The sequence below is a fragment of the Triturus cristatus genome, chromosome 10 (assembly GCF_964204655.1).
Source record: "Triturus cristatus chromosome 10, aTriCri1.1, whole genome shotgun sequence".
NCBI classification, from domain to species: domain Eukaryota; kingdom Metazoa; phylum Chordata; class Amphibia; order Caudata; family Salamandridae; genus Triturus; species Triturus cristatus.
The window spans coordinates 892352828-892379345 of record NC_140593.1 but is presented as its reverse complement, the minus strand read 5'-3'; the positions used below and the strand labels follow the sequence as shown (position 1 = coordinate 892379345).

The 26518-nt window shown below is 43.8% G+C and overlaps 1 protein-coding gene across 1 annotated transcript in view; it reads right to left on the bottom strand.

Moving 5' to 3' along the window:
• Window positions 1–26518, bottom strand: part of PTPN23 (protein tyrosine phosphatase non-receptor type 23) — a 558626-nt gene that overhangs the window by 425524 nt on the left and 106584 nt on the right. Inside the window, exon 6 of the mRNA XM_085628617.1 lies at window positions 26255–26386. Within this exon, the coding sequence (XP_085484743.1) occupies window positions 26255–26386 (132 nt within the window). The remainder of the gene's footprint in view (window positions 1–26254; window positions 26387–26518) is intronic.

Here is a 26518-nt window from a genome sequence, read left to right as displayed (position 1 = left end):
TCGACGGAACCATGGTCGACGGAACCATGGTCGACGGAACCATGGTCGACGGAACCATGGTCGACGGAACCATGGTCGACGGGATCGGCGTCGACGGAAACGACGTCGACGGAGTAGTCGTCGTCGACGGGAACGACGACGAGGTCTTCTTCGTCGACGGGGCACTCGTCGGCGGGTCAATCGACGACGTAATCGTCGACGAGGCAGATTTTACCAGCTTCGACGACGACGATGGTAACGTCGACGAGATATTTTCCTTCTTCGACGACGACGATGCAATAGGCAATATAGAGGATACAGTCTTTATAGTACTGATGATCATCGTCGACGACGACAACGTCGACGGAACCGTCGTCGACAATCCTGATGCTGATGTCGTCGTCAGAGTCACCGTCGACGAGCAGGAAACTGCGGATTTTGTCGTCGGAAGCCTCGTCGACGAAGCCAGTTTTTTGCCAGAAAGCTGGGAAGTTGAAGCCTCAGCAGCCTGAGAACTATGTCTCGTGGGCGACAACGCAGTAGCCAAGGAAGAAGACGTGGCAGCTGTCATAGACAGAGACATTTTCTTCTTTTTAAGAAAAGGCGAAGGTAAATCATGTACACTACTGCGCTTTGAGGCTGTGTGGGAACGGCCAGAAGTAAAGCTTTCTACATCAGAAACCACTTCATCTTTATCCTTCAGTCTCTGGAGCCACAACAAGAGACGGCCTTCCCTGTCCTTCAGAGTTTTTGTAGAAAAGGTTCTACAGAATTTACATTTACCCACTTCATGGTCAGGGTAGAGACAGTAAATACACTTACTGTGTGGATCTTCGGAGAATAAACCTAGTTTTCCACAAGAGGAACAAGGTCTAAACAAAGACTTCTTACTTGAAGACATGCTGAAGAGAAAAAACTGAGCAGAGCTCAGGGAGACTCCCTGTCACACGACGTGCGGTAGAAAATCTGAGGTGAGGAGCTCTGAGGAGAAGGTTCTAGAGAGGAGCTGGCGCCTGATTGGCCGTAGTTTGGACTAACATAATGACAGAGATAGACTGCGAATGTCTTTTTTCTCTTTCCATGTATCTCTATGGAGATTTCATATAGGGACATTCTTGATGTTTATCACTTACTTATATCTCTGTTTTTATATGATTACTTATGTATATATATATATTATGACTGTATATATTGCTATATTATTTACCGTGGGACTCCCACTCCGACGACGGGGAATATTCAAGCATGTGAATCTATGAAAGACACCCCAATAATGGAGAATTATGGGATCACCGGGCTGTTCAATGCAGAATTGGCTAAAAACATGATTTAAAATAACTGTAGCGCTTAGAATTCGCTGAGTAATACACTTAATCCCTATGGTTTCTGGCCCTTCCCAGTCACAGGCCCTTGGTCCACCCACACAAGTGAGGTATCATTTTACTCGGGAGACCGAGGGAGTGCTGGGTGGTAGGACATTTGTGCATTCCCCTTGGTCTCCCGACAAAAATGATACCTCACTTATGTGGGTGCCCAAAGTAACGTCAGCCTAAAAATGTATAGACCAAATGCCCTTTTGGACCTGCTTTGGGCCCCCCTCAATCTCTATATGTTTTTTGCCCTTCCATGTCGTAGGCACTTGGCCCACCCAAACAAGTAAGATATAATTTTTATCGGGAGACAGAGAAGAACAACGAGTGGTAGGAAATTTGTGCCGTGCGGAGATAGCACAACTTTCTCATACAGATATTAGTGGAAAATTAGACTTTTTAGTTAAATTTGAGGTTTGCAGCAAATTTTTGGAAGGAAAATGATGGGGGGATCAACACAAGCCACAACTCCCAAGACTCCCACGGGTGTCTAGTTTTCAGAAATGTCTGGGTTTTTTTAGGTTCCCCTAGACGTTTGCAAACCTGGGACCTAAACCCCAGGTGCCCACCTAACCATCGCAAAACGAGCTGGTTTTTCAAGGGGGTCATCTGCGTTTTTGGTCCCGGGCTCAGCAGCCATCTAAGGAAACCTACCAAACCCAGACATTTCTGAAAACTAGACACCCAGGGGAGTCAAGGGAGGTGTGGCGTGCGTGGATCTCCCTACATTTTCCTACCCAGAATCCTCTGCAAACCTTAGATTTAGCTGAAATTTTATTTTTTTCAAATTTCTGTGTGGGAAAGTTGTGGGATCACCGGGCTGACACAAAATTCCTACCACACAGCGTTCCCCCAGGTCTCCCAATCAAAATGGTACCTCACTTGTGTGTGTGGGCCAAGTACCCAAGACACGCGAGGTCCAACAACGTATTGTGGAGACATCAAAATGACCCAAGACAAAACAACCTGGTTTAGCAAGGGGGTGGGGGGTACACCTGGATCTTTGGCCCTGGGCTCGGAGACCATCAAGGGAACCCTACCAAACCCTCACATTTCTTAAAACTAGACACACTGGGGAGTCCAGGGAGGTATGGATTGCGTGGATCCTCCAGCGTTTACCTACACAGAATCCCCGGTAAGCCTAAAATTGAGCTGAAAACATCACCTTCTACATTTTTTTGTGTCAGATCTCACACACCACCAGCAAAATGCCAGCCAAAGGTCAGTAGACATAGACCATCAGACAAACTCCAGTTTAAACACACACAAACTCTCCTTGGTTTCTAGTGGCTTCCTGCCCCCGCTTGGGCGCAGATGAGAATAAAAATATCAGTGAAACAGCCAAAATGTGTGCCTAAAAACAACAAGCATTTGCAATGCAATAGGTCTCGCATTTGCGAGAGTTTGAGCTATTGGCATTGTAAATGACAGCGCCTTTTATTTATGTGTTTTGAAAACCTGTAATGTGGTGCACAAACACAAATTCTTTACGAGAAGTAAGGCTGGCAGTAACTGATTCTCTTTTACCGCCAGCCTTGCATCTGGTAAGCATGGAATACAAGTACAAAGAAGCACAGTTACTGCCAGCCTTGTTTGTTGTAAGAAACGCCTATAAGTACAAAGTGCATGTTTACACAATACTTGCAGGTTTTCAAAACACATAAATAAAAGGCATTGTCATTTACAATGCCAAAAGCTCAAACTCTCGCAAATGCGAGACCTATTGCATTGCAAATCGCAGCTGAAAACACCCGGAGAGAACAAGGAAAACCAGGAGTGCGTGAGCTTCTGTACTCCTGACAAGAGATGACTCTTATTTGCGGATACATACAATGACCAGAATGAAAAGATAAAACCGGGAGGGACTACATGATTATGAATAGCTGACCGACAGACTTTTGAGCTGTGGGAAGGTCGTGTCACTTGTACAGGGCCTCAGGTGAAGCAATAGGAGACTGTCAGTAGACAGGAAGGATTAGTTACTTACCTGTAATCCTAGTTCTCATCCAGGGGTACTCATCAATGTCATAATCTATGAATAATCCCCGCCCATGTGCGGGATCCCGGAGCATATAGAAAATACATATATATATATATATATATATATATATATACATACACACATGCATGCATATGTGAAAACATATACATGAAGCCTAAAATGTTTACAACATGGCAAAAATGCTGAAACTACATAGGTTTGCATTGTAGTACCCCTACCTTCCTAACCCATAAGGAAAATATCACTATATATGTCGTGCTCCCGACTTGTGTTCGATGTCATTCCACTAGTTCTTGTCGCAGAACAACCTGATGAAATTTCAAACAGAACCCCCAGTCACTATGGAGTGAACGCCAACAGCAGCAAATGGAGTATAAATGTTTCAGGGTCAGTCAAACACTTTTTTATGTTTAGCAAACAAGAAAGGAAAGAACACTAGTGGTTTCAGCTCACAATGAAAGCTATAACACTTAGAACAATGTACGTTTCTAATTAGACACCACCACCAGCTACTCCCCAAGAATCCTGTGATGAACTTATGGTGAAGGGAAATTTCCAAACCTAGTTTTTAACTCTGGAACACTGCTTCTATGGTAATTTAGAATGCAGCTTACTACTGCTGTGACATTTTGCAGTTGTATTCTGGTTAGTATTCAACTTTGTGAAGTAGCCCAGGAGCAAAACAGAACACAGCAAAAAAATTCCCAAATCATGCACACCTTTGGAACAAGACATCAGCTTATCCCCACAGAACCTGCCTTCGTAATGCTACACATCAAAAGCACTAGGTACATTGGAGCATAAGTAATCATCCAATAAATTAGGAACAAGAATTCCGATACCACCATCCTTTAAGATGAAGGCTAGCCTTTCAAACAAATCGATTGCATCTCAAAGCAACCAGACGCTTTATTGCATTTGGAAAGTGGAAAGTATTCACTTCAGTATTTTCAGTCATCGCTTCATCTGCTCTTCTTGAAGACACATGCAAAGTCATAAATAAGCATCACTGCTGGCACATCATAAAAGTATTAAATGTCTTCTAGAAAGATAACGTGGTGTGCTGTCAAGTGAAAATATTTTCTGCGATACTATTGCATTAACTAAACTTGAGCAGTAGTTAAACTAAAAAAATATTCTGATTTGGTGCAAATTAAAAAACTTTTTGTAGGCCTCCCGGCTGGAGAGCGAGTTAACAAGACGTTTAGTACTCACCCATTATTTTAGGACATGAAAAACATGGGACAAAAATAGAAGGGCACAGGAAGTCAAGAGTTTATGAACATGCCACTTGGTTAGATGTAAAAACTGAGAAGTCTTTAACAGGCGGGCAGAACATACCACGAAATGTCTGAAAGCCACGGCATTAGATTAATACAAATTCAGTAATCTGGTGTTGAAATGGCAAACTTAAAGGTCCATGCGTACAGTTAGCTAGTTTCTGTACAAAAACCGAAAATTACTTTTAACGTAAATGTGTACTAACTATTCATTTAGACAGTGTGTGCCTTAGATCATCTGGCCGGTGTCCGGTCCGCATGACATTTCCGACTAAGCACCGGCTCCGCACTGTGACACCCGGTTCGTCGTGGTCGTACAAAAGCTTTCCAACTGAGATCTTTAATTCAACAACCGATAGACACAACAAACGAGAGCCGCAGGAGAGTGATCAATGGATATGTTCTCATTAGGACTCTAGGTCGCTCTGTATAAAGTAAAGGATTAATCCATGTAGCCCCGCCACCCCATGACAGAATATCCGGAGGCCTTCCCGGCCGCCAAAGAATAACATAGAAGCCTTCACAGCACCGGAAACAGGCCAGAATCATAACCGGCCTTTTGGAGCATACTTCACCCTTTCAGACAAGGTGCCGCCATGGCCAGGAAAGACCGGACAGACCCTATCCAAGCAAAATAGCATGCTCATGCCTTTCACTGTACCAAAGGACTCGGTCACAACTCACCGAATGAAAGTCTGAGAAGAAACGGGCGAAGTGAATGGGCTGAGCGGCGACGACTATGCGGACTTCCCCCCTTTATGCTGTGCGACGCCGGAGAGGAGGGAAAGAGGAGAAAGAAGCCGTCTCCGTGGAGCAAGTCAGCAACAAGGTGTGTGCGCGCGCGTTAGGCAGCCGGGGTCGGCAGCGGCGGGGTGTGTGCGCGCGCGTGTGTCTGTGTGTGCGTCTGCGCGTCCACAGAACCCGATCGCTGCGCGTGCCCCGGTCTGTCTCCCTTGGGAGGCAACTAGGCAACAATAGTACTCGTTGGCGGCAGCGCTTCGCGCTGCAACGCCAGCGAGACCTAAAAAGGGCATGACCCTGGCCTATGGGGCTTCTCGCTGGCATGCCCATAAACATATTCCTGGTGCCTAGTGGGCTTTCTGCATCTCTCTGCAGGGTCAGTTAAGGGGATATTGCCCCTATCTGCCTCCTGGGGGGGCAGAAAGACTATGGAATTTTGGGGGGCTGGAGCCATTGGCATGCCCATTTTGGGCAACCCCCACCCATATATACATAAAAAAAATCCCTGGTGCCTAGAGTACTTCTTGTCCCCTCCTGTGGCAAATCGGGGGCTATTGCCCCTACCTGCCTCCCATGGGAGGTAAAAAGGCTGTGGATTTATTTTGGGGGGTAGGGGCATTGGCATGCCCATTTTGAGCAGCCCCCACCCCTAAAATAGGACAAATAATCCCTGGCACCTAGTGGACTTTCTACCCCCCCCCCCCCCCCCGGGGTAGATCAAGGGCTACTGCCCACATCTGCCTCCCAGGGTGGGCAGAAAGACACGAAGTTTGTGGGGTCATTGCCATGCCGATCTCGGGCAACCCACACCCCTACATCCAATAAAAAAAAAATCCCTGGCAGCTACTGGGCAGCCTCCACCCTAAATCAGATTTTTAAAAAATCCCTGGCTTCTAGTGGGCCTTCTGCCTCACCCGGGGGGAGAAGGATTGAGAGCTATAGCCCCCCCATCTACCCCCCAGGGGGGGCCGAAAGACCAATTTTATCCAAATTATTTTGAAGAGAGCAAAGACCCTTACCTAAGATGCCGCTCCCCCCTCCCTGGTGTCTAGTGAGTGGATCCCTGCTTGGGATCCCAATTCCGGGGCGATCCACAAGAGATCCACTAGGGATGGGAGATTCTACCCTTTCCAATGATACCTCTCCTGACTTTCTACGTGCTCAGTGGGATGAGAAAGCCCCCTCAGCACGTAGAAAGTAAAACTGAAATGAGCCGATAGGCTCATTTCAATTTCGGTTTCTGGGTGACGTGTGCGCTAATCGTCATTGCACAGAAACCAAAGAGACAGCCTCAGTAGTTGGGGAAGCCCCTCCCCAGGTCCAGAGGCTGCTGGGGGGGGGGGGGGGGGGGGGGGGGGAAGGGGTGGGAGGGGGGAGAAATCCCTCTGGTGCGTGCACCAGAGTGATTTCTAGTGCCATGTGATCGGACCGCCAGGAGCCATCCGATACACATGAGCACTGGTGCGTCGGACAGCTCCTGGTTGTCCGACGCACCGAAGGGGTTAAGGTTGTGTAAAGAAAAAAAGGGAGCGGTCCTAAAACACATTTTTCCCAATAACAATTCCATAGATTTTTTAGACAGGCATAGCGGCAAAATTGCTGCATGGAAATTTGTCAGGAATATAGATTATGATGTGGAAAGGGTCCTTTTTGTTATTTGATCTGAATTTGTTCAGCTGTTCTCAAGTAAAATGGGACAAAAGAACTTTGTGATATATTGGCATGCAGTGTATAGTGGTACAAGGCAATGACGAAACCCAATATTATTGGTTAATGAAATCTCTTGCAAAATAAAAAGGCAGCCATATGGTTTAGACTACACTTTGTCTTTGTTCTGTGCTTCAAAATAAAATATAGATTATTACTCTTTTTGTAAAGTGTAGGACGAAATGAGGCCGCTTAGCAACATCTGCAGAGTTAGGTAAACGTATTTTGATTGATTTATATATTGTTTAAAAGGTTTATGCTGTACTGCAGTACTTTCTCGAAATTATGTGGTAGGTACTGAAATAGAAAAAATCAATTATACACGACAAAATAACATCAGACATAATATAGGGTGGCTTTGAAGGAAAATTATTGGCTTGAATACAATCTGGACTACAAAAGTAGCACAACTCCAAAAAACAAAATGAGGTAAGAAAATCAACTAGTCCTGAGCAAAGACGTTTAACAAGTATTAGAAAGACATTTGACACACATTTATAGTCACAGTACAATTAAATTGAACAGAAAACTAGATAAGAATGTTAAGAAGTAAAGCATTATGTGATTGCTTAATAACACAAAGTGGGTAATAAACACAGCCCAATGCTACTATAGACCACCAACAACCCGAGAGGATTCCGGACTGTTTGGAAAGCAATAAAGCTCTATTTCTCCTTCAAAGACATATATATCAACACTGGTAAATTTCGAGTAGAAAGTATCAATGGTTGTTTAACACATCATAGTATACCGACTTGCATTAATCGTTAACTGAGTTGTGACACAGGAGAAAAAAAAGATTTTTACTATTTAGCACTTCTTCGTGTCATGGCTTAAAAAGTTGAAGTGGAACTTATAGGTCCCTTTCAATACTATGAAGATGCATTAAACAAACATCTGTTATTCAGCAACAAGATGCCCCTTTAGGGGTGAACTTGCACTTTACAAATACAAGTTATGTTATTAAATGTTTATTAAAATGGCGCTGCGTTGCCTGAATTTCAGACATATTTACAAATGCTCAATCGAGAAATAGAAGAAAAAACATTATTAACGTAGACATTCTATGCAATACTCAATCTATTAATAATGCTTCTATTTCCACGACTGATGACCCACTTTGACAACCAATTATTGATACTGAAGCTGCGGTTGCCATTGATGAGGGTCAAAGTGCAACGGACCAAGTCAAAAAGGACGTACATAATTCAGATAACTTAGTATCTCAATTAAATAGCGAAATAGAATTCACAAATAGATGAAAGGAATCAGTAGATCATGGACCTCAACATGAAAGTGGAATTTGTGAATCTACTACGTATCAACCCAAATTACAATATTTAAGTCGACAAGCAGGCACAGAAAAAAGTTTATCATAAAAAAATATACACTGCTATGTGCGTCAAGTTACTTGCTCAAATTTATCTTGTGTTGTTACTTCCCCTATAGGTTTAACAGCATATAAGGGATTACCTTACATTGTCTACTCTTACTACCTGGGGAGCAGGATACCAAACTGGACTACTTAAAATTAAATACTGAGACATGCAAAGAACGTGGTAGAGTCCTTAAGAACTAAACATTCATGACTACTACTACTACCATATAATCATCTTGAACTGCACATGCTCTAAATGATGACAGTAGTATAACAGAAATGGTAGTTTTGCCTGAAAACACATAAAAAGGATAACAATGATGGGTTGACTGTGCTATGATTATTAAATACAACCAGATATTACTATAGTAATCTATTATTAAATAACCATCTGGAAAAAACCCAAGGATGTTGGCAAGGACACTGGTGAGCTATGACAAGCTCACGACAGATACTCATATATATCTCTCTCTCATGCACTAATGACAGTCTGGCAGAGGAGATAGTATGCTGCTGTACTGCCATGTTGCTCTATTATTTCATGATTCTGATCCAAAAGATGCATTGACACCGCAGGACCAGGTACTAGTGGAGGGAAGACGCACCAGGTGTTGGTGCGGATAGAGCAGAAGTAGTAGAAGGTGCTACTGGAGGGATAGATGCAGTGGGTGGCGGTGGAAGTGGCGCTGAAGCGGAAGTCGTCGAAGGTTTTGAAGTAACCGAAGAAGTAGCCGCTGTTGATCTTTCTGCTTTGGCCTCTATCTCCGTCTCATGCCTCATTTCTGCATGAGCAAACCTGCTGAAATGAATTGCCTCCAAGTGTTTTCTCACTCTCAAAATACCGAAAAAGTACTGTTTACTGTTCCCATGGGAAATAACTTTGTTACATAGTGTGAGAATTCCGATGACCCGCCAGACCGGAAGTGGAGAAAAACGGGCCTGGACACTGGAAATGCACCAGAAACATCCAGCGGTCTAGCGGCGGTGGGAAGGCTTATAAGGACCTCCGGACGTCATCACGGACCAACCCACAAAACGGCTGGAATCCAAACCCTGGGTGTGGCGGGGGAGAGTGTTGCGGAGAAGAAACTGGAGAGACGGAGGCAGCGACGATGAACGGAGAGCAAGACGAGTCTGAGGAGGAGGCGAGTGGAGGAAGAGGCTGAGAACCGAAGACCCCTGGAGAACTATATACTGAGGAAAAGCCTGGCGACCCAGAGAAGGGAGAGGACGCCCCGGGTCCCAACGCCACAGCCCAGATCCCGGGTCGTGGCACAAGGCAAGTAGCGTTAAAGGGATCGTTCTGGTCGGGGTGCTGGGGTGGCACGGGGAATTAGGACACGTGTGGTTTGTGACGTTCTGTTTTTCCTCCCCTTTCACAGAGCACACACACAATATCCCCGTGTGTTTTTTCTGTTCTTCCCCAACACGACGCTCGGTGGTGGTAGCACATTACTATAGAATAGAGATCCTTGAGCTAATCCCGGTATTTGTTCTTCCTTCCCCTTTTTTCTGAGTGCCCAGGCATAGGGAGGACACAACGCCAAACGGCCACACCGGTACTGGACCTCGAGAACCCATAGGAAGACAGCCAAGAAGGAGAAGAAGCGCCACTGAATTTTTTTTTCCTTTGTTTGTGTTTTGCAAATCTTCTTTTGTTCGTAATACCCGGGTCTTATGGGAATGACAAAAAGAAGATCCCACAAACGGTTATCACATAAGAAAATAAAGACCCTTAAACACCTCTACTGTGCGTGTCCAATGTTCCCTTCTGCCCCCCCGTGCCAGTGTCCCGCTTACACACAGGTTGCATGTCACAAGTTTGGCAATAATTTTTTTTTCTCTCTACGTGGCAATGAAAAAAATTCCACACAATGGATTGCTTTAGTTTCTGCCTCTGTGCCACCTCTTCCTTCTCTTGCACAGCACTGGATCATCAACTTCAGCCAGTGGAGATATCTAAAAGCTACAAAGAAGCTTTAAAAAAAAAAAAAGATATTACCTCTTTCAAGGAGCACAACCTTCTCCTTTGACGATATGAAATTGAATTGGGATGAGGGGTATATTTCTTGTTTCCTACAATTGACCACGTTCTAAGTCAATGAAATGCTGTTGTGCAAAAGCAGAAGTACAGCAGTATTATCTTGATAGTACAGCATTAGTACTGTGGTACCCGAATACTTCACTAACACAACCAACAGTCACAATACTAACACATATACAATCAAAAACAAACTAGCCATGAAACCTTGAATCCATATTTTTAATTAGAAAATATTTAATTGGTGTAAATTTTATTGAAAGAATTTACAGAGGTATCACGGTATTGTAGAGGAACTGCTTTTGAAAGCAAAACGATCACGCAGACGACGCAGACATTTATTATCTCTAAACAAAACCAACTTAAACCTCACAAACAGTATCATAATAATAACAATAAATAACTACACACACGTTATAAATTAAAAGGTTCTAGTTATAACCTAAAGTTATAATTTGGGCCCTACCCAAAACTTACTAATAACTAATGCACCTCCGTACAGAGTGCTGTCAACTCGCACGCCAGTTTAAATTAACTATAACTCTGCCCTGTACCATGCACACTATTCTCCTAAATAATCGTTTGAGATGTCATGAGGGTTGTTATGATTACTATGATTTAACGTGCTATAAATGATGTGATATGAAAGGGTATAAGCAGTTCATGGGCAAGGTGCGACTTGTAGTAAATTTAGTCTGGCTAGCGAATGGGCACTACACTGTACGGAGTTGCGTGACATAGCACGTTTTGGGCGGGCGCAAATTCTAACTTTCTGTTCTAACTACAACTTTTGTATTTATAAGGAGTGTGTAGTTTAACTTGGTTTAAAATAAATGACGTTTTTCTAACTACATCTATTCTTAAACCAATATTTTTTTAATCTCTCTCTTTCTCTCTCTCATGATCACAATGTCCAATATTTTGAGTCTTCATGAGTAGCACTGACCATGTTGAACAACTTGCACATTAACTTCCATTCAATGTATCTAAAGATGGACCATAAGATTTGTTTCCAATCCTTTGAGTCTTCATTTAAAAGCAATTTTATTGTGCCTAATAGAAAGCTAAACTGCCCAAATAATTTTTTTATGAAAATAAATGCAAAGGTCAATAGTCACTAATACGAGAAAAAAAGGGACTAGAAAAATCTTTAACAAAACATTTTTAAAAAGGAAAGGCAATCCAGGTAGATAGGTTGCCACAGATATCGTACGAAAACTGACATGATGCCTATAAGGAATAACTTCTCCTCGATCAAGCCCCACAGGTGACAGTTTCAGTTCATCTTTACAAGAGGAGGATCATTCTGAGTAGAACACATGTTTTCTGTTCATTTATCCAGGGAAGTGGGAGGGTTGCTTGTGACTTTGATCAAGAGTCACCTGGATGAGAACTTGGTTTACAGGCAAGTAATGTTTCCTTCTCCTCCAGAGAATTCTCATCAAGTTGTAAGCACTTAATAGAACAGCAAGACCATCCCGCTAAAACAGACAAAAGAATGACTGGAAAGAGCCAAATGCCATTACCCACAATGATTTCTCATGGATGACTGTCCTGCCTGGGTGTCAGCCCAGGAGTCTGAATCAAGACCACAGTGCCTTGTGAATGTATGGACAGATCATCAAGTGTCAGCTGCACATATGTCGGAAAAGGGCATGTTTCTTAAAAGACCCGCCATAGCAGCATTACACCTAGCAGAGTAGGTTCTTAGGTCTGCTAGTAGAAAACCTACAAGCCAATGGATAACAAAGTAAGATATAAGAGAATATCCAACCAGAGATGGATTGTTTTGTAGTGGTGAGATCCGTTCTAACTGGACCACAGTTTGCAATAAAACGTTCAGGTTAGCTAACATCTTTGGTTTTGACCAAATAAAATCTAAAACTCTTTCCCACTAGAGTGTCATGGGCTCTTTCTGCTGGAAACGATGGGTTGGACTAAATATTGTAAGAAATAGTCTCAATGGAATGGAAATGTGAAATCACTTTAGACAGAAAGCTGAGGTGAAGTTTCATCACTACTCTGTTCTTATGGAACATGGCGAAAGGTTCTTGTGTGCATAAAGCTTGACTCTTGCTAACTCAGCTGAAATCAAAGATACAAGAAAAGCAGCTTTACAAGACAAATTTTGTAAAAACCCTTTGGTATAGCCTCAAATGGTGAATCCTGGAGTGCAGAAAAGAACATGTTAAAGTCCATGGTGAAGAAGGAGACCTGTAGGAGGAAAGATCTTCCTTAGAAATTTTTAACCACTTGAATTATTAAAAAAAAAAAAAAGAGGTTTGTGAAAGAGATGGCCTTTAGGCTGTGCTTGCCACCAGGTGCACTTTAATTGAGAAAAAAGCAGCCAAATTTCCCTAAATACAGAAGACAAAGGAGAATGACTTCTTATTGACATTCATATGGTTCATAGTGCATTTTTGGATGCACTTGATTAAGAATCTTTCACTGGAAAACTTATGATGTTCTGGTGGATGGATGTTTTGCTTCTTTCTGAAAGTCCATACAGTCTTGTGGCAAACTATTATTTTCGAAGTAAAGTAACCCTATTACAATTGCCACAGAAGATACCCAGAGGACCCGTCACCCAAAGAAATTAAGAAATGAAGTGCCCACCTTCCAAAAAGTTAGTAAAATAGGATTAAGCACTTCTAATTGGTGACTAGGTGTCGAGTCTCCAGTGCCTGGTTGGGGAGCACTGGATAGTCAACGAAGTCCAGGTCCAGTAATCATTGAACTAATGGTGGAGAGAGGGGCTGGCAAATGTACCAATTCACCCAAGATGAACTAACTTGGTTCTCAGGGATCGCCTGACTTTTAGCAACCACCAGTAGCAGTTTTGATTTTCCGTTATGGGGTGTGAGAGAGCACGCAAAACTAGAATTGGGTGTCCAAAGACTAGTGGACTACTGGCCTGGCTAAGGGGTTCTTAATGGGAGTTCCTCAAGGAAGATCTCTCAAACCACTTGGGCTAAAAAGCTTGTTCCATCAGTTCTAGAATCAGGGAGACCCCCTCTCCCTCAAGCCAACCACAAGGAAAAGTAGGTCATGGTCAGTGTTATGATTTCTTGAGACCTCCAAGGGTGGGGAAAAAATAGGTAGAAGCACAATATGGGAATGGGAGGGCTGAAGATGGAGCAAGCTCTCATTCAAGTACAAAAGGCAATCAAATTATCCAGTATTGGGGTATCTTTCATAGATTCACATGCCTGAATCATTCCCCGTCGCCGAGGCGGGAGTCTCGGTAGATAAAAAAGTAGTGCCAAAAAATAATTAGTAGTAGTAGTAGTAGTAGGCCCAAAGAAAAAAGGCCCTAAGGCCTATCTCTTAGAAGCCTATCTACCTTGTTATGTAAAATAACCCAAGAATTGGTAGCAACCAATCAGACATCAGCACCCTTCTAGAACCCTCTCAGCAGAGCCAGCTCTCCTCAGATTTTCACCGCACGTCGTGTGGAAGGGAGTCTCCCTGAGTGCCTACTCAGTTTCTTCTTTTCTTCAGTCATGTCTGACAAAAAAGCTTTGTTTAGACCCTGCAGGACCTGTGATAAGAAGAGGGTCCATGTAGACGACCAGCATGAGGAGTGTATTTATTGTCTACATCCTAAGCATGTTGCTAAGGACTGTAGAATTTGCCGGACTTTCCCTCCTAAGACCTTAAGGGACAGAGAGGCAAGAGTTTTGTTATGGTTAAAATCTTCCTCGGCTGAGGAGGATGACAGGGCCTCGACATCTAGCAAGAGAGCTAGATCAATTGATAGTTCTTCCAGTGAAGGGAGAAAACATCATAAGGCCTCTCATGTAACTTCTGACCACTCACAGAAGTCACAAGACTCTGACAGATCCAAGAGGTCTTCAACTACAAAAACCGTGAGTAAACCTCAGGTTAAAACTTTGTCAGTGGGATCATCTTATACTATCTCTGTGACTTCTGCGGCTCCTCTGTTGACGGCTACAGTCTCCACTACTTCGATATCGTCACCTATCATGTCTCCTAGGGCGTCTAAGACTCCGTCGACAATTGCGTCGACGTCGAGCTTAAAGGAAGTTCTGTCAGCATCGTCGATGACAACATCGACGACGACAACCCCGTCGACGACGAAAATCACGTCGACGACGACGAAGACCCCGTCGACGACGAAGACCTCGTCGACGGCGAAGACCTCGTCGACGGCGAAGACCTCGTCGACGGCGAAGACCCCGTCGACGGCGAAGACCCCGTCGACGGCGAAGACCCCGTCGACGGCGAAGACCCCGTCGACGACGAAGACCCCGTCGACGACGACTATTTCGTCGACGATGACGATCCCGTCGACGGCGACTATTTCGTCGACGATGACGATCCCGTCGACGGCGAAGACCCCGTCGACGACGACGACAATTCCGTCGACGGCTAAGACCTCGTCGACGATGACGATCCAGTCGACGGCGAAGACCCCGTCGACGACGATGACAATCCCGTCGACGCCTCAAAAGACAGCAAGTCCGTCTATGAGGGGAAGCCCGTCGACGAGAGGTTTCCTTAGAGCGATTCCAACTACCCATGTTACGCCTATTGCGTACACGCATATTCAGCTAAAAACTTTTCATAAACAGGATTACAGCAATATTTCTCCTTTGCTGCCTTCGCATATCCTGGACTCATATACGGAAGGGGATGATTATGAAGAGGAGGATGATGAGGGTCCTTTCGGGATAGCTAGGCACCCCTCGGAGTTGCATATTAAGTGTCAGGAGATGGATGAGGAGGATGACTACCATGAGCATGCTTACCAGGAAGGCCTTGCTGCACCAGTTTACAGGCATCCCTCAAGGGATTGGGATCGTAGAGAATCAAGTCATCTCCCGCCTACACTGATTCAGGACCTTCAGGCCATGCTGGCGGATTACCGCCAACGCTTTCCTCCACAACAACCTCTTCCTAATATACAACCGACGGAAGAGTCGCACACGGACATGCCGAATTCGCCGATTCACCCTGCTGGTTCGGGTACACAATCACACCATGATACCATTTCCACTGATGAGGAAGATATCGAAGAGGGTGAAGTACCGGATAAAGACACCAATCTGGATCCTTGGGATGATTACATTATTCCCATGCCTTCTCCACCTATTCCACAACCATCGGATTCTCCTCCAGAGGATATAGGTGGCTTTCACAATTTAATGCAGCGTGCAGCAGTCAGGTTTCAATTACCAGTCACTGTGGAGCATACGGATTGTTTCCTCCATGACTTTAAAGAGGAGCAAAGGAAAATTACCAGAGCAATTCCCATCATCGATTTTATTTGGAATGAGGGGTTAAAGATTATGAAAACACCTGCTTCTGTACCTGCTGTCCTCCCTCGTATTGATAAGAAATATCGTGCTCCTCCAGAGACGCCCTCCTGTCTCATCGGTCATCCCCGACCAGATTCCGTTATATCACAGGCTGCTCAACAAAAGTCCAAAAATCCGGCTATGCCGATATCGACGCCGCCGGATAGAGAAGGGCGAAGATTGGATCTGATCGGCAAGAAGTTCTCTACGATGGCGGCAACTTCTATCAAAGCTGCAAACTCCTTGGCCATTCTTGGTCGCTATGACCGCCAGATGTGGTCAGAATTCTCTGAATTTATAGACCTCATTCCTGAGGATCGTCAACAAGAGGCAAGGAAAATACTTCAAGAGGGAGAACGAGCCGCATCAGAGATCATAGACTGTGCTCTTGATATTGCAAATACCAACTTTAGGCAGCTTGCAGGGGCTGCAGTTCTTAGGCGTCAAGGATGGCTTAAAGCAACATCTTTTAGGCCAGAGGTTCAAGCCAAGATCATTGATATGGCCTATGATGGAGAATCCTTGTTTGGGAAACATATAGACGAGGCCCTCCTAGCAATCAAGACTGATACGGATACAGCTAAGTCACTAGCTGCTCTCCAATACAAACGGGGATCTTTCCGTGGTGCAAGAGGTCGAGGCTTTGTTTCAAGGGGAAATTATCAAAGTCAGCAAAATAGACAATATCAGTCTCAATATAGACAGCCTTATGGACGATCATCTTACAGGCAATCTTCCTCGAATAGTTTCTCTCGTCAGGGAGGAAGAAGGCGATCGAACAATCAGGGTCGCGACGCCAACAAGAAGCAATGAGCTACGCTGGACGCCAGTCATCCCTCCTTCCCTCCCAGTAGGAGCAAAGATAACAGCTTTTGCACACAATTGGGAGGAGATCACCTCGGATCGTTGGGTCATCGACTTAGTCAGAAACGGTCACACCCTGGAGTTCTCAAAACAACCCCCTACTGCCCCGCCCAGGGGTCCCCCTCCCCCTCGTCTTCACTTATTGTTCAAAGAAGCTTTAATAATGCTCCGCAAGAACGCAATAGAGAAAGTTCCTTCGCCCCAGAAGGGAACCGGGTTCTATTCTCGATTTTTCCTCATAAAGAAAAAGTCAGGGGAGTGGCGCCCGATTCTGGATCTCCGCAAGCTCAACAAATTTCTAAAGAAGCAGAGTTTTCGGATGGTTACACTGGCCGAAGTGTTGAGCTGCCTAAACAAGGGGGATTTTATGGCTTCTCTGGACATGGAGGACGCGTACTTCCACATTCCTATCCTTCCCAAGCATCGCAAGTACCTGCGATTTGTAGTGGCTGGCGTCCACTATCAGTTCAAAGTCCTTCCGTTCGGGCTGAAATCTGCTCCAAGAATTTTTACAAAGTGTCTTGCACCAGTAGCAGCGACTCTAAGGTCACAGGGAATACAGGTATTTCCGTACCTGGACGACTGGCTGCTCAAAGGCCCTTCGAAGCAGACTACCGTAGAGGCAGTTTCAGCATGCCTAAGTCTATTCTCAAACTTAGGCCTCACTCTCAACAACAGCAAATCTCAACTGCTCCCTCTACAAAGAATTCAGTTTCTGGGAGCAATGCTGGACACCAAACAATGCAAGGCATTCTTGTCAGAGGAACGTCAACTTCGTTTACAAAAGCTAGCACTTTCAATCGCAAGAAGAAAGTCAGTTTCTGTCCGGAGGTTTGCGTCTCTGCTGGGGATGTGTTCATCAACTATAAATCTTGTACCTTTAGCAAGGCTCCGAATGAGACCTCTGCAGGAACAGTTACATCTACAATGGAAACAGGCCTTGGGGTCGTTCAACGACTCCATCAGGATAACACCTCACATGAGAGTCTCTCTGCATTGGTGGTCACGGATGGAAAACCTGACTTTGGGCCTTTCTTTTCTAACATCTCCTCCAGAATTCGTGGTAACAACAGACGCCTCCATGGAGGGGTGGGGAGGACATCTCCAAGATCTACAGATTCAGGGACGATGGTCCCAGGAATACCGCCAACAACATATCAACAGACTGGAGCTTCGCGCCATTTTTCTCACTCTGCAGGCATTCCTCCCGAGGATTGCAGGGGCCTCAGTGCTGGTCCGAACGGACAACACTACCAGCATGTATTACATCAACAAACAGGGAGGAACGAGGTCACTGTCCCTGTCGCAGGAAGCTCAGGAACTATGGGAATGGCTTACAACACACAAGATATCCTTACGAGCGGAGCACGTCAGGGGCCTTCACAACACGTTGGCCGACAACCTAAGCAGATCCCTGGCAGGCTGTCACGAATGGGAAATAGAGCAGAAGCAACTAGACGAAATTTTTCAGTCATGGGGCAAACCGGCACTAGATTTGTTTGCTACAAGGGAAAACAAGAAATGCCGCTATTACGCAAGCAGATTCCCTCAACAGGGATCAAGAGGAAATGCCCTGTCCATGAGATGGTCAGGGCTTTGTGCGTACGCTTTTCCCCCGATACCACTAATTGCGAAAGTGATCCGCAAAGTGAAGATGGAGCATTGCCGCCTCATCCTGATTGCACCCCGTTGGCCAAGGCAATATTGGTTCCAGGAGCTGCTTCTTCTAGCTCACAGCTCCATCCGTCTAATACCAACAATGACGATGTTGACAAGGGAAAGGGGTCAAATACTCCATCCAGATCCACAGTCGCTGCACTTGCACGCATGGCTCCTGATTTCCTAGAATACAAAGATCTAACCATTTCACAGGAATGCCGTGAGATTCTATCTAAGTCACGCGCACAAAGTACTTTAAAAACTTATCGTTTGAAGTGGAAACGATTTTGTCATTGGTGCGAGGGGAAGGATGTCCATCCTTTACAAGCTCCAGTAGAGCAAATCCTTCCTTATTTGTTATCCCTAGCCAAATCGGGACTTGCATTCTCTTCAATTAAAGTTCATCTTGCGGCTCTATCAAGATTCAGGAAGAGTACCTCTAAGCCTTCGCTCTGTTCCTCTTCATTAATAAAACAATTTATGAAGGGGCTATTCCGCGTCTTTCCACCAATTCGAGCACCTCCCCCAGAGTGGGAGTTGAACACAGTTCTAGCTCAATTGATGAAAAGGCCTTTTGAACCTATCCACAAGGCTGAGCTAAAATTTTTAACATGGAAGGTAGCTATTCTTTTGGCTCTTACATCGGCTCGAAGAGTCAGTGAGATTCAAGCGTTCACCATCTCAGAACCCTTTTTGCAGTTCTCCAAAGACTTTGTTACTCTCAGGACAAATCCACGATTCATCCCTAAAGTTCCGACTCAGTTCCACTTAAATGAGCCAGTGAAACTAAAGGTTTTCTTCCCAAATCCAGCCACTCCAGCTGAGCGAGCGTTGCATTCACTGGATATAAAACGCTGTCTGAAATTTTACTTGCAAAGGACGAAGGACATCAGGCGGTCCAATCAATTGCTTGTAGCTTATGGTCAAGCTACACTTGGGTCTGCTGTGACTAAAGCGACTATAGCCAGATGGTTAGCTTCTACAATTCATTTTTGTCATGATAAAGCCAATAGACCATTACAAAGAAAGGTCAAGGCACATTCTACTAGAACTATGGCAGCATCTACTGCATTGTTCGCAGGAGTATCCTTGGAGAATATTTGTCGTGCTGCAACGTGGAGGAATGTTCACACATTCACGAAGCACTACTGTCTGCAATCTACTCTGCAGGAGGATACAGCGGTAGGACAAGCCGTCCTTCAGCATCTGTTAAACTAAGGTCAGATATTTATATATGTTTCTTCAATTTACTGTTTATAATTGCTATATTTTAAGCTACATTGTCTTTTCTTTATGTAAGATAGATGTTTGAATTTTAACAGAAAACATCTTATGCCTTCTACTTATCAAGTTGCGGGTGTAATTGGGAGTGTATCAGCAATAGTCTCCCACCATCCACAAACGACTGTATGCTTGGCATACTGCTTGCTACTCTGATTCAGGCATGTGAATCTATGAAAGATACCCCAATACTGGATAAGAAAACAAGTTACTTACCTGTAACTACAGTTATCCAGTATTGGTATCTTTCATAGATTCACATGCACCCACCCTCCTCCCCGCAGAGTCAGTTCTCTATGTTTGGGATATAAGCTTCCCACTCGTGCTAGGAAAATCTGAGGAGAGCTGGCTCTGCTGAGAGGGTTCTAGAAGGGTGCTGATGTCTGATTGGTTGCTACCAATTCTTGGGTTATTTTACATAACAAGGTAGATAGGCTTCTAAGAGATAGGCCTTAGGGCCTTTTTTCTTTGGGCCTACTACTACTACTACTACTAATTATTTTTTGGCACTACTTTTTTATCTACCGAGACTCCCGCCTCGGCGACGGGGAATGATTCAGGCATGTGAATCTATGAAAGATACCAATACTGGATAACTGTAGTTACAGGTAAGTAACTTGTTTTCTTCTCCTAACTTTAGAGGTCTACATGCTTGGTTTTGCTTGTCCAAGCTAGCTGACAGGAGTGCTCTTGTGCCACTATCTACAGATATATAGTCGACACTGGCCCTTCCAGTCAGAAGGGCCTTCCTCTTCTTTTGCAGATTAAATACTCCTCCATAAGGATGCTAGGTATACTCTCCGAAGAATCGGCAGCAAAATGACTCAGTAGGCTTATCCCAAACTTAGTTCTGGTCTGTAAGGATAGTGGTGAATACACAGCATGCATCCTGGTGGTGCAGAAGAACTTCTCAGTTGTAGAGTCAAATGGAGAACAAAATAATGGCTGGGGTTGGAACAGAATTATGTATCCTCCCTGGAGAGGGCCAGGACAGGCTAATCTCAGGTGGTAAAGCTTTAAATAGTAGGGTAATGATTTCTAAACCAGGATACACATGTTCTCTGCATAATCACTCAGTGAAGATGGTATGCAATCCTGGCTGTTGCTCCAGGAACTGGTTTAGGCCAGCCATGGTGGATATGGAAAGGCCCTAGGCCATTCCAGAGAGGGCTATCAATGCCACAAAGGAAAGGAGGGAAGGTAGGTTTTACTCTTGGTAAAGGGTACGGAGATTGCTTCAAAGAAGTAGGAGGGCTATCTCCCGTCACTCAATAAACAACTGGTTTCAGTAAGAGGGGCTGTGGATGAGTAAGTGCAGGTTTGAATGCTTAAAATGGTCAAAAAAGTTTTCAGCACACTCATGTGGCATCCAACAAACTCAAACACACTTCACTCGAGATACTCCCACCGCCTCATATATACATGTTCATGCAACGTTCATGACCATCCCACACATAATGAAGGCAAAGCATGCTAGTAATGGGAGATGGCTAAGATTTTGCATGGCGGAAACCATTAAGCCATATCTCCGTAGGGATAGTGGTAAAAAGGTCAACATCCCGACTATAGATTATGTTCCTACCACTGTCAGTTTCTCTTAGCTTGCGCCAAAAGGGCACAAGCTACTCTCACGAAAACGGGTGCTCTTTAGGGGCCCACAACATCACAGTCAACCTCCTATCCAAAACTGCAACCAGTAATGATGCAACCAGTACAGATTTTTAAGAACCAACCTATCTACTTATAGGTTGGGGATTAAAAATCTAAAGCATAGTAGGTCAGAATACAACCTACTTCATTAATATGAATGAGCTAGGTTGCATATTGCGACTTGCTAAGATTGGAGGACAACGTAGGGATGGTTGTTGCTGGGGCCAGCAGACCACCATGTCTGGCATTGCCTTCCAATAAGAAAACTTGTTTTTGGCAGCCCGATTTTCTTAAAGGAAATAGGACTGTGTTTAAAAAGAAAAGTTTAGTTTTACCTTCCTTTGTTTAACAGTAGGTAGAGGACTCATGGACCAGTCTTCTCTTCAACAAACTTCTGTTTTTCACCAATTCACAAAGTGGATGGGGTCCCCAAAGACCCCCTTTCCTTTTGCACATGAATTACAAACTCCTTTGAGGTGTTGGTATAAATCTATGATTTGTGAATGGATTTTGGTAGCAAAACACTGATACATTAGATGTGGATTCAGTACTGGGAAGGGGCCCCTACAATAGTCTCTTCCAGATACCAAGTTGGTATCCATTCTCAATGCCATTTTAAAAGTTGGAAAAACTTCTTTTTTTTTTAAATATATCAGGTGCCAAATTGCTAGACTGTGTGCCTACAGAATGGAGTGTATGAACTGTCCGTCCTGTTGGCTGAGTAGATTACCTGATGTGTCAACATTTCAATGAACATTTCTAAAACAACTCCGTACCATGGCTGAATTAGGTAAGTTGGAACAATGAGATCATTGACATAAGTGCCATACATGTTTTAAGAATGACATATGGTAATTGTGTTAGAAAGAAAAAACAAGCATTGGCATAGCCAATAGATCTCACCTTTGGGACCTTATAAGTGTACAGAGTGAAACGGGAACATAGTGGTGGAAGGGATCCACTATCGGAAGCGCGTAAATCTTTGCATGCTGATGATAGTGGCAGGAGGAAGTTTAAGGCAGCTGTGCCTGTACGGGTCACGTACTCTAAAGCAGCTGGGGGAAGGAACTAGACTGCTGAATGGAGCGCTGTGTCCTGTATCCGACCGAGTGACATAGGCAAGCTAATGTGAGCCATCTGCCGATGCATGTAGCAGCAGCTTCATGGGGAGACCTACGGGGTGCCTGAAAAGCAGATAGGAAGTGTTGCATGTGGAAGTTCACAAAGGAAGCAAATTAAAACTCCATGAAGCGCTGTCCACAAGCCATGAATTAGCTTCAGAAGAGAATACGTACACACAAGGGGCCATATGTAGGTAAATTATATTTACCGATTCTTAAATACCGAATTTTACCGATTCAGTATTTATGAATCGGTAAATGTAATGTAGGTAAACAATCGGTAATTATTACCGATTCGGTAAATATCGGTATTTAAGAATCGGTATTTACCGAATCGGTAATAATGCATCCCTTCCCATTCATTCCTATGGGCCTGGAGGCCCATAGGAATGAATGGGAAGCCAGTTACCATTACCGATTCGGTAAATACCGAATCGGTAATAGGGGAGGCATTATCATGGGTGGCAGGGTGTCACATTGACACCCTGTTGCACCCCTGATTCGTGCATGTGTGCACATGTGGCGCACATACATGCCCTAAGGGCATGTATGTCTGCCACATTGCACTTTTCAAATAGCACAAAAATGCTTTTTGAAAGGTATTCGTCATTTACCATCAACTTGTAGTTGGTGGTAAATAACGAATCCAGACACCAATGATGCACTCACTTGAGTGCCCCCTACATAGCATTTCTGGATTCGGTATTTACCGAATCGGTATTTTACCGATTTCTTAATTTCCGATTCGGTAAATACCGAATCCAGAAAATCAGCCACCTACATCGCAAATGCCTAAATACCGGTCGGTAACCGGATATTTACCGAATTTCGGCCGTTACCGACCGGTATTTAGCTTCCTACATGAGGCCCAAGGTGCCTAAATGAAGACCGCAGTCCCAACGGGCGCATGTCACATAGTGAGGTGGGGGGAAACCCACACAGGGAGCGCATGAACAATGGCGTGTGCTTAGTGCCAAAGGCCACCAATTAACAAGATATCACAAGCAAAACAAGCGCAGCCGCTAAAGTGAAAGTGACCGTGCTGTGTTCAATTAGTAACATGATCCACGACGATGGAGGAATGCAGCTGGCAGCCTGCGCGCCGCAGCTTGCTCCCGAGAGCCAAATGCTGTGGGAGTTAACTTTTGGAAGAGAGGCAGGACATGCACCCGCCTTTGGCCATTTGCGTGCTTTCATTTTTGAAAGCCACACGCAATGGCTAATAAAATGTGTGGGAGTTACCAAAATCACACGGAGAAGTTTGGGGGAAGTTTGAAGTGCTCACAAGAAGCCTCCCATAGAGCAGCGCATGCGCGTTGCGCTAGGCTCGACCTAAAAAGTTCAGAGTCTCCCTGATCAATGTATCCATGGAGCATTGCATATTGATTGTTGGTGTGGATACCCAGAATGTAACATTGGAGTTTGTTTTTCTTGCCTTTCCCAGACAGATTTATTTTGGGTGTTTCCAACTTCAGTAGATTTGGGGATCAAATGTGATCACCTACTTGTGAGTTTCTTGGCGATTTTTGCTTAGATCATGGGTAAAGTAGTTGTCTATCCCAGTAAGTGCTTAATCAGAAGATGGCCATTACAAAAATGGGGTTACCCCAAAAGTCAGGGACCTGGGAATATAATCAGTACAAAAAACAATGGTCCTAACTCAATTATTGACACAACGCAATAATCTTATCCAGTTATGTCTTTCCAGATTAGAGCTAATTACACAAAAAAATAATTTAGAATAGCTCATGATATTCAATATAACATTATAACATGAAGCGTTTGCAACATACAATTCTTGAATCACCATATATTTATTTACAAAAATCTCAGATTATATAATGTTCGACACATGGTTGCTCCAGAGAGAACGTGCATAAAACAAGAGTGCTAAGGAGTGAGTGTGTAGAAAGAGTTAATTTGAAGGACAGTAAAGCAAACATTAAAATCCTTTACAGAGTACACGGTTATAAATCACTGTTTGAAATGGCCTGGTCACGTTTCAAAATATCACCAATCAATTAAGTATTTCATACACAGAATCTAATTCTTGTTATGGCACGTTTTAGGGAATTACGTGTACCAGGCTTTACAACAAGAGGGGTGTCGACGTTTCGACCCGTCTAAGGGTACAGAGGTATTTTGAGGCCTTGACCGTGCGGGTCTTCTTCAGGACAAAGGGGGGAGGGTGTTGGGGCAACCTGACGTGGTCCTCGACTTGACTTTGTATCTGGTATAAATCCAGGTATTCAGTTCCCATAGGTAACGTGTAAAAATCAATCAATTAACATGTAGGCTGTCCTGTCTCGTATGATTGCACAGGCTGTCAAGCTGCAGTCGTGGGATCAGTCAGTTCTGCAGTGTCACGGGCCTTTTTTTGAAAAGACAAACGGAATTCATTTATTCATCTCGCTTCCAGCCAAATTAGCCGCGCTGCGTCCATGTAGGTCCGTGCTTCCCGTGGCGTCTCAACCGATGAGATTTTTGTAAATAAATATATGGTGATTCAAGAATTGGATGTTGCAAACGCTTCATGTTATAATGTTATATTGAATATCATGAGCTATTCTAAATGATTTTTTTGTATAATTAGCTCTAATCTGGAAAGACATAACTGGATAAGATTATTGCGTTGTGTCAATAATTGAGTTAGGACCATTGTTTTTTGTACTAATCAGAAGATGGACTGAATGGTCTTCAGCCTAATTCCAAATTTGTAGTGCTGTTTTGGACAGCTGCATAAAGTATGCTTCTATGCTTTTGGGACTCAAATCTGATCATCATTTTGCCTTTACCTAAAACATTACATTGTACAGTACTTTTTGAAATGCATGGAGTGCTAGCTCTACTGCTGTCAATTCCAACACACTGATTTGCTAAACGGATTCTAACTGTATATGCCCTAAATGCTTATTTCAGCAATCCATTGTCGTAGACATACTTCCATGGTTTTAACAGCAAACTGTGTAAGTAGCAACAAATTGGTTTTCTTCCATCAATGAATTCTGGAGTGTTATCTAGGCAACAACAAAACTAGATTCTCACAGGTCTCAGTCACTATGAGAGCAATGACATGTTTTTAAAGGATGAATCTGTAAGCTCATATTCAGAACCAGTCTACCCAGCAATAAATAGGTTTTGCTCCACCATTGATATCTTGGCTGTTCTTTTTGAATCGACAAAACTAGAACTCAGCTGCTTCCAGAGACCACTGATGCAACATTTTGTTTTCTAACAGATGCATTTGTAAGCTTGTTAAAAAAAATGCAATACAAGATGTCATTATTACCAAAAGAATCAACACCTTCTCACTGCCAGAAGTAGCTTTATGTTGTAAGGGGGGGAAGTATTTTCTGAAACACCAACACCCTCTTCTTTGTTGCATGTGCTTTGCTCTCCACAAAAGTACAGGTGGAGGATTGGAGGATTTGGACATTATGCGGAGGTATTAGAGAATTCTTACAGTGTTCATAAATCCAATAGCATGAATCAAATAGTTAGCTGTGAGATTGCCATTTCTGAATTGTTCTCCGATTTACCAACTAATCATCTGAACGCATCAGCACCAAAATAAGCGTTTTAAGTCGTATATAAATGCTACAATACAATTTAGATAAAGGGAGAACTGGACATTTTCATTGACTATAGTTACTGACAAGGCGAGATTGAGAAAAATATGCGTGGAAACCTGGGCATCACTTGATCTACATAACTCTGCATAAGAATTCCTTCCTATCTAACATTTTAAGACGCAACAAGGTACAATCTTTCAATTAAATATTGAAACAAAAACCCACAACATGTTATCAAAGAAAGACAGCTTGGGAACTGGCAACCACAGATGGTCCCTTGCAACTTACCAGCATTAGGTTGATGTTTAGATTGAGGATTTGGTGGCTCATGTCTACACTGTAAGAGTGTGCAAAATGGTCCCGTAGGTAGGCGAAGGCACCAGCTGCACACTGAAAATGGGTGCAGGACACTTTCATACCCTGGAGTTAGGTTGTGAGAGAAAACAAAAAGAAGTAGGTCACAAAGTAGTCAAGCAGACTGGCCCACTAAGTCCTGGCATTATGAAACATAAAACATAATTACAATAAATTGACAATTAGAACTAAAAGCCT